At 33.1% G+C, this 9,071-nt stretch overlaps 1 protein-coding gene across 1 annotated transcript; it reads right to left on the bottom strand.

Annotated features, from left to right (window-relative positions):
• Positions 1-219: 219 nt before the first annotated feature.
• On the bottom strand, positions 220-9,023 carry LOC145260383 (thioredoxin-like protein 4B). The gene is made up of 3 exons (XM_080118335.1): positions 8,854-9,023; positions 1,507-1,658; positions 220-1,226 (listed from the first exon to the last, which is right to left on the bottom strand). Exons 1-3 carry the CDS (start codon positions 8,986-8,988, stop codon positions 1,061-1,063), a joined length of 453 nt encoding a protein of 150 aa, XP_079974461.1. The 5' UTR covers positions 8,989-9,023; the 3' UTR covers positions 220-1,060.
• Between the last annotated feature and the right edge of the window lie 48 nt (positions 9,024-9,071).

The following is a 9,071-nucleotide window of genomic DNA, read 5'->3' as shown; positions in this document are numbered from 1 at the left end:
AATGAATATGTATGCCATTGTGATTTCAGAGCACGCAGAAAAGCAGGGTTATCTGTTCACTCGAGAAGGCATCTTTGACCGACGAGCATATGAAAGCTCACTATCTGCAGCGGAGTGTGCCGGACGTCTACAGGATTGCAATTACTCATGTGGTGTCACAGAGCTTGGGAGCTGCTGAAGATTGCATACTAAACCCTCATTCATCGTCTTCGATGAGAGAATCCACCATATATATATATAAGAAAAAGCCTTTCAGCGTGTCTTCATTTTTCTCCTTTTTTTTTTTTTGTTTTTAGCTTCCAGCATATAAAGTCAACAGTCTGTTTTGATCAAAGTACGCCATTTTTAACTTTTGGTTTTAATATTTAACCATCATTGGTTATGGGACCAGTATGCATTTACCATGCAAATAATAGTACACTAATGGTTACGATTAGGCTCTGAATTTCATTTCCAGATTGCTGGTATGCCGAAAGCTACATGATGATGAGGCAGATAGTATTCACATAAGAAAAACGTTTTTTAATTGAATTTTTATATCTTCTGATTATTAAATGAAAAATTCCCCCCGCTCTATGTTAAAAATGGCTTTCTAAATAACATTATTTAGAAAGGAAGGAGTGTTTTTTATTTCAATCTTCTGATTATTACATTAAAAAAATCTCCAAGGTTAAGAACGGTTTTCTAAATAATAACATTTAGAAAGCTATTCTTAACATGGAGAGAGAAGGGAAGCTTTTTTTTTCTGTACTTTCACCCAACAAATTTAATACTGTAAAAATTCAATTGCTTTTTTTTTTCTTTTTTACATATGCTAATTTTTTTTCAATTACAATTCATGAAGAATTATTGTTTTTAATATTCTATGCATTTCTCCATGATTTCATGTTGAGGCAAAAGTCATAAGGACCCTTTCTGCCTCGTCATGATGTAGCTATCTGTATAGCAGCAACCAGAAATGAAGTTCAGTTCCTAATCATAGCCATAACCAATAGTACTACTACCATTGATAATAATATCACAGCCGTTTTGAGGTAGACAAAAAAGATTGTAGAATGAATTAAATATCTTTGTAAATCAGTTCGTAATAAGGAACTTCTCCCAGATCAAGCGGACTTTTTACAATAAGTTTGCCCCTCATAGCGCCGCGAAAAATGACTTCCACAACATCCACAAAGTTCTGCTTAGTTTTGAAGCTGCCAACAAATTTTGTGTGGTCTGGAGTTCTGAAAGAGAATAAAATAATTCACTTTCGATTTAGAAGGAAAAAACAAAAGAAACGTTTATAATATCAAGATAATATATTTGCAAAAGAAAAACAGATTAAATAAATAAATATAAAAGATGTTTCACATCAAAGATAGCATGAAAAAGGAAATATTACTGACAGGTGGAAATAAAAATAGAAAAAGAAAGGACGAGAAGAAGGGAAAAATTGATTTCCGTGACCTTATAGAGAAGAATTAGTCAATCGTGCTTTTATTTGCCATAAGCGTATGTACTTACCCCCAGTCAACCTTGATGTGATGAGCATTGAAGAAGAAAATAGTTGAAGGAATCAGACTTATGTCGAAATATTGTGTATAAACCGGAACCGCATAAACATCTACTGTATAGATCACCGCCATGTTAGAAAGTTCTTCGGTTAACTTTGCCAACTGAAATGCACAAAAAAACAAAAAACTGAAATGGATAAACAAAAAGAAAAAAAAAAGAAAAACTGAAATACACAAAAAAAAACAGAAATACACAAAAAAAAACTGAAATTTAAAAAACTGAAATACAGAAAAAACAAATGCAAAAACTGAAATGCACAAAAAAACTGAAATACACAAAAAAAAAAAAAAAAACCCTAAAAACAAAGATGTTTATAAGCTTGATTTTTAGTATATACATTGATATAGCTTTCAATAGAACTGCACGCCTGTGGAACTGTTCCGCCTGCCTGCTTCCCTCCTGACTACAACTTGGATGTCTTCAAGTCCAACGTAAACAAATTCCTGATGAACCGTCCCCTTAAGTAGACACTTTAAATATCCACACTAACGTACTATACTTACAATAACTCTTATCCCTGAGTGGCTTCTGGGCCTTGATAAGTGGTGATCACTGTGTAAAAAAAAAAAAAAAATATATATATATACCATTCATTTACTTAGTTGTTATGCCCTTGAATAGCTGGTAATGAGACAACATGGTGGTATATTCACAAAAGATACAAAATAGTATGTTCTAGAAAGTTTGTGTCATATACTGTGACTATGTCTGCCACCAATGACTGTCATGCCATTTAGCCATAACTCTATTCCTAGTATCTGGAAGAGTCCATCTACACCCAAAACAGGGTAAAACAACATCAGCTCATAACACAGCCATTCATTCATTTCATACGAATTTGATGGTTATATTGTTGGCAATGGTTTCCCTGATATCATTTGTAGTCAGAATTCTTTCCAGAAAAGACATTGGGTACTTACAAGAGGGGTCACGTGAAGGTTGCCAGCATCCTAAGTGAAAGTGTTTTTCTTACCAGAAACACTTTCACTTACAATACGCAGACGAGAACATTATCTATAAACTTAGTCATGTCATGTTTACTTTTACTGCTATCTTCAAGGAATTATTTATGCGATAGAAAAAGTACAGCCTTTGGAGCGGAGGGGGGCGGGGGGGGGGGGTCTTACTGGATAAGAATAAATATGGAAAAAAAAAAATGAACAAATAAAAGTGACAAAAAGATCTTGTTCTCGCTAACTTGATAGTTGGAAGCTGGAAGTCTTTGACAATGGCTGCCTTCATCACATCTTGCATTGCAGGCAGACATTTTTAACTTTGGCAACATTGATCCAGGATGAGTTGAGCCAGCCACTACCATAGGACACACAGCATCCTGAATGAATACAGACCACACATAGCAGTCTGCAGCAGCCAAGATAGTTACAGGCAAACCCCTGATAAAGCCAGACTTTTATTTCTGTTGTGATCTCAAGACAAGACGACGTACAGAGTCGTAGGCAATTGAAAGTATGGCAGGCATTCTTGATTCAGACGGCAATGTCATTGTACCCCTGACCCATGGTGAGAAACACTGAGCCCAGGCATTTGAAGTGATCGACCTAGAGTTTTTTGGGTTTTTTTTTACACAGGCATCACCACATTATCAAGGCCAAGAGGCCATTCAAGGATAAGGGTTAAAGAGTGTACAGTAGAAATTGGAAAATATAGTAATCATTAGTAATGAAAATTCGGTAAATTTGTTAACTTATATGGAACGGCTCATCAAGAACTTGTTTACGTTAGACTTGAAGACAACTATATTGTACTCAGCTGGAAAGCAGGAAAACGGAAGACAATTCCACAGGCGTGCAGTTCTAAGAAAAAAGCTTTTGTTCATGGAATCTACGTTTAGGTTTAGGCACAGATAAAGAGTAGGGGGAATTATTGATAGTGTTTTTAGCTAGACGAGTGTTTCTTGTGAAAGTTTGGCGAGGGGCGACCATAGACTGAAGCTCAGTCGAACACTTTCCATGAAAATAACGATACATCAGAGACAAGCTCGCAACATCTCTTCTGTGAGATAGAGGCTGCAGGGAAGAGAAAAGGACATCTCCTACGAGGCTACGAAGAATCCTGCTTTTCTTGGATGGTAGGTATCCTGTGAAGAGGATTTTTGTTTTCATAGCATTTACCTTAGATGCGAAGAGGTGCATTTTTTCTATGTCAACAAAGTTTTCTCCGACAACGGCTATGTTGTCAGTGTAATCAAGGTCAGTCAGGACAAAGTTGTGATCAACAGAGACACCAAGAAACTCAGCGAGTGCATTGCAGGTGAACCAGTCAATTGACATTAACTACTGACAAACCGACTGTGTCTCAAATGCATTTTTCTGCCAACACCTAAATCTTAAGTCTCTACCACATATTACATTGCAGTGATGTCTTTGATGGTTTGACCATGAAAATCATTGCATGCTAATTCAGAATATGATTCATTTTGTGAATCCCAATTCATTCATTTCTTTTTTTAACCCTTCCAACTATGCCCGGTAGATCGGCCCGAGCAACATAGCTAAAAAGATGACAGCCGATATTCCGGCCTTCTAATAATATGTTATCTAATAATTTTGTTAATTGACCATCGTCTTTTTCAACAATTATTGTTTAATTGGGTCAGAATCCAAACGTTTAGTTAAACTATATTTTTAGACAATTAAGCCTTGAATTGTCAAAAAGTGGATAGATTTTGGTTAAATTTTACTGGAATTTTTTATATTTGCATAAATACCTCAAAATATTTGTAGAACATTATATTTTCTTCCTTGACCTGAAGGCCAAGATCACAGTGTATTATCTGTTCTGATGCTACACTTAACCTTTTCTGTCCTTGGTCGATGGAGAAGTCCTTCATGAGTGAGGCAATTTTTATTTTTGTTCCTATTCAGAGAGCCCCTTTTTGGGGAGTTAGATTTTCCTCATATTAAAAAAACGACCTTGTGTCTAATTCTGCCCTCATGGGAAGGCAAGTAAATAGGAACATTATATTTTCACATGATCTGTGACATTTTTTGGATGTGTTTCCACTGATATTTTGTCTAATTTTCGATTTTGAATGATTGTCGAGGGACAACATGGTTGTAAAGGAAACCACTATTTATTTTTGTTCTAACTTGGACTTGTAACTACTTTTGTTTTCAGGTTAAAAAAAAAACGCTTTAAAATAAGTTAAAACACAAAAACCTGATCCAGGCAAGTTGAAGAGTAACTTACCTTGCCTTTGGTAACATTTACTTGCTATGTATTTATTTGTTTGTTCTTTTTTTCCCCCTTTTTGTTTTGTTGGCTATTGTTAAAAATGCCTCAAAATTACAAAATACTGACACACGCTATATAACAGATGTTGAGAAAAAATGGTTACCCGTTCTTTAGATGCTTGCTGGTCATTGGGGAAATGCATTAATAATTATTTTGCAGACATATTGCAGGTTGCATAAGAAAAAAGTAGAATCTTGTGAAAAATGATTCCAAATCTCTGAAAGTCGGGTTCTTTTGTGCCCGCAACCAAAGCATAGAAAGGGAAATTCCTCACGTGACTTCTTTGTAAATATGATTGTTAGGTGCTTGTGCAGAATAGCGTGATTTTAAACCAACGCATTTCAAGTGAAAACATTACATACTTACGTGCCATGTCGAAATTAGCATAATTTCAAATATGGTACTTATGCATTGTATGACCCACTATTTCCACAAAGTTGACTCAAGTTCGATCAGCAGCTAATGAAAATAACCGGAAAAGGCCAGCCAAGCGTTCCTCAATTTTTAAACGCTATGAAAAAAGAATTAACATTTATCTAATTCCCAATCTTAACCCTAACCTGTACGATTAAAATTAAATTTTTATTTCTTCCAATCAATAAAATAGTCACCTGCTTAAATTCATATTAGCTAAAAAAACAACAGCACAGTCATTCCAAACATTGTGATCAGCCTTTTCCAGTTATTGACATTAGTAATAATTGGACTTTGTCGAAATTGACATCAGTAATAATTGGACTTTGTCGAAATTGACATCAGTAATAATTGGACTTTGTCGAAATTGACATCAGTAATAATTGGACTTTGTAATGAATGTATAAACCATCTTTTTTTTTTTTACTTCCTTCCACCTCAACACTAACCTTTAAAATTGACACTGGTTATGTTTTCAGGTATGCTGAAAACGAATATGACATTTAAATTTGGGACAGACAAGAAGTTTTTTTTTTAATAATAAGACCTTTATTATCCAATGTAATCCCACTGATAGCCATTTTTTTTTTCGCCCCAACTGAAAAGTACTAATGCGCATGTGGGTTACAAAACACCACCCTCCTCCTCCCTATGTTTAAAATGGCGAACACCACTGACATTTATTAAGTAATGTATTGGAAAAAAAATCCAGAAAACTACAAGTCTGTGTAAATTTTAAATGTGATATTCGTTTTCAGCATACACGAAAAACGTCATTTTAAAGGCGAGTGTTAAGGTGGAAAGAAAGTAAAAATTTATGGCATAAGCATCCCAAAGATTACGAAAAATGAACCAATAGAAAGTGTGCTAGATATAGCTTTTACAAAAAGTCATACATATTACTGATTGACAGTTTGTATTTTGAAAGAGTGGATTTTAATTTAAGTCAAGGGAGATAAGTCAGTTTATCATACTGAATTGGTTGCACAACTCTTCAACATTAAATCATGCGATAAAACTTGAAAATTTGATAAATTTTATTTTTATTTGTAATTATTTTTCTACTGGATCAATTTTTCGTAATTTCTGGAATTTATACAAATTATAGGATGCATTTTCAGGAACGTTAATAATAAATTAAACAGGGTCGCCAATTTATAGGAAAGGTTACAAATTTACATCCTTAAACGAAGAAATAAAAATAAATTCAGGGAAAGACGTCACTCAATAAAGAACAAGGAATCGCTGAGTTTATATAAAATAAATAACATTTATTTACGTGAACGAAGTATTAAAATACAGTTTTCCAATATAAGTGTTTTCTTGTGTTTGAACGTTTTAAATCAATGATTATTTGTGTGAGGATTTTGTGTGCATAGGCACAAGGCTTAAAAGTACTGATTTTTATGATAGGTGTGTCAGTCACAGGCGGGCTTTAGTCAATATGGTTATTTTCTGGTGGAATATGGACATGTGTGTTCATATTGTAAGAACAGTGGTTTGGAATAACAAGGCCGATAGCCATTAGCCGTCGTGTGCTCTCGTGTAATGAATGAATGCGTGAATGTAGGATTGACATGAAATTCTTAAAGATAAACTAAAATGACCGAAAAAATGGGCTGAAATGACTTAAAAAGTAAATGACTTAGAATAACTTTAATGAACTTAAAGGATGAATTGAATGACCTTAAGAACTATGAAAAAAGTAAATAAAGAAAGTGAAAGAGAACATATATCCATAATTGTTTAATTGGAAATGCTTCGATTTAATTAATGAAAACGGGAATGTTTTTCATGAAGCGTATATATATATATATATATATATATATATATATTTATTAAAAACAGAAAATGAAAATGACATATTCAAATAATTGTCTAAACTGGGCGAGCGCCATTTGTAAACCAAAACATTTACTGTATAAAAATTTATCAAAATATAATTGTAAAAACATTTATTGAAAAGTTTGCGTAAGAAAATATAATTTTTAATGAAACATTTTTTTTAAATTAAAGCAACTTTGAAGGGTCAATAATAATTTAAATGGAACCGAAAAAACATTACCTAGTTTAATTTTGTTATTTATTTCATGCTTATTGCTTGCTTCGGTCATAGTTTAAAATACGGAGTTCTCCCTTAGGTTTCAACGACAGGTGCGCAAAATAAAATGGCGTCTCCAGTTTCGGCGATAAAGTGTAGAACAACCTGCGTAGCTTCAAATTTCATTAATTTGTACAAGCACCACCGATTTTTTTAAAGAATCAAAATTGAAAATATTACAAAACGATAAATTGTTGGTACCGACAGAATCTGAACCGTGCTGAAATAACGTTATTATTTAGAAACACATTTTTAACATGAGAAATGGGAGGGGGTAAAAAAAAAAAAAAAAAAAGAGTCTGTATTTTCACCTAAACAAAATATATCGTAAAAATTGAATTTAACTTGACAACCACTATCCAAAATTTTGGTGCTTTTGCTTCTACACTTTATCGCCGAAATAAGAGACGCCATTTTATTTCGAGCACTTGTCGATTAGAATCAGAGGGAGAAATCAGTATTTTAAAATAAATAACAACAAAAAAAAATAGTATTAGTGCACTTATTGATCCGTGCTGAAATAATAACGTTATTATTTAAAAGTATTTTAAAATAAATTATTAAAAAGTATTTTTTTAAATTATTATTTAAAAGTATTTTAAAATAAATAACAAAAAAAAAATAGTATTAGTGAGTATTGCACTTATTGATCCGTGCTGAAATAATAACGTTATTATTTTAAAAGCCATTATTAACATGGGGAGGGGAGGGTGTTTTGTACCTATTCTATACTTTAACCTTACAATTGAATAAAAAAAAAAAAAAAAGCATATCATAAAACTTTAATTAAACTTGGAAATACGATTTTAAAAAAATAGCGCGGATCAGTAAGTGCATTAGCACCAAAAAATTAAACTAGATAAACTTCCGAAAAGAACTATGAAAAAAAGGAAATAAAGTGAAAGAGAACATATATCCATGATTGTTTAATTGGAAATGTTTCGATTTAATTAATGAAAACGGAAAAGTTTTTCATTTAATTTTAGGTAAATTTATTCTTTCCGGAAGCGATCGTTTAACCAATTTAATTTTTTTGTTATTTATTTCATGCTTGCTTCGTACATAATTTAAAATACTGATTTCTCCATTGAATTTTAACAGCAGGTGCGTGAAATAAAACGGCGTCTCCAGTTTCGACGATAAAATAGCAGTACCTAAATTTCCCTCACTGTTTGTGCCTAAATCTAAACGCAGATTCAATGAACAAAGCTTCTTTTCTAGAACTGCGCAACAGCAACAGTGTTGTTCCACTAGCCTGTTTTGCCTTCAAGTCTAATGTAAACAAGTTCTTGTTGAGCCGTTTCCTGAAATAATCCAAATTCTATCTAATCTACACCATTAACGATTACTAAACTCCTATCTTACATTCATTAACCCTTATCCTCGACTGACCTTTGGGCCTTGAATTATGTTGACGTAAAAAAAATCCTTCTTTAAAAAATAGCAAGATCTTTATTTCTGCACAAGTACCATATATAAAAGACAAAAACGAACGTTTGTTTATAAAAACAATAATAAAGACTTACGATATCATCCAATTTCATACATTCCAGATCATTTGCTCGTCCAAAACGAAGCACCAAAACTTTATCTCGAGTCGATAGAATAGCTTTGTCCACTTCGGATTTTGTCGATAAAGCCGGCAACAATATTCCAGCCATTTTGATTGTTAGTATTCTTTAAGGCCGCTTAAGTCTGTTACCAATATTCGTTGTCTTCTACGCATTGTAATATATAATATATC

This window comes from Euprymna scolopes, chromosome 36, assembly GCF_053919585.1.
Source record: "Euprymna scolopes isolate OS-2025 chromosome 36, ASM5391958v1, whole genome shotgun sequence".
Taxonomy (NCBI): domain Eukaryota; kingdom Metazoa; phylum Mollusca; class Cephalopoda; order Sepiida; family Sepiolidae; genus Euprymna; species Euprymna scolopes.
Note: the sequence above shows the minus strand (reverse complement) of the source record. Positions and strands in the feature narration are given on the sequence as shown.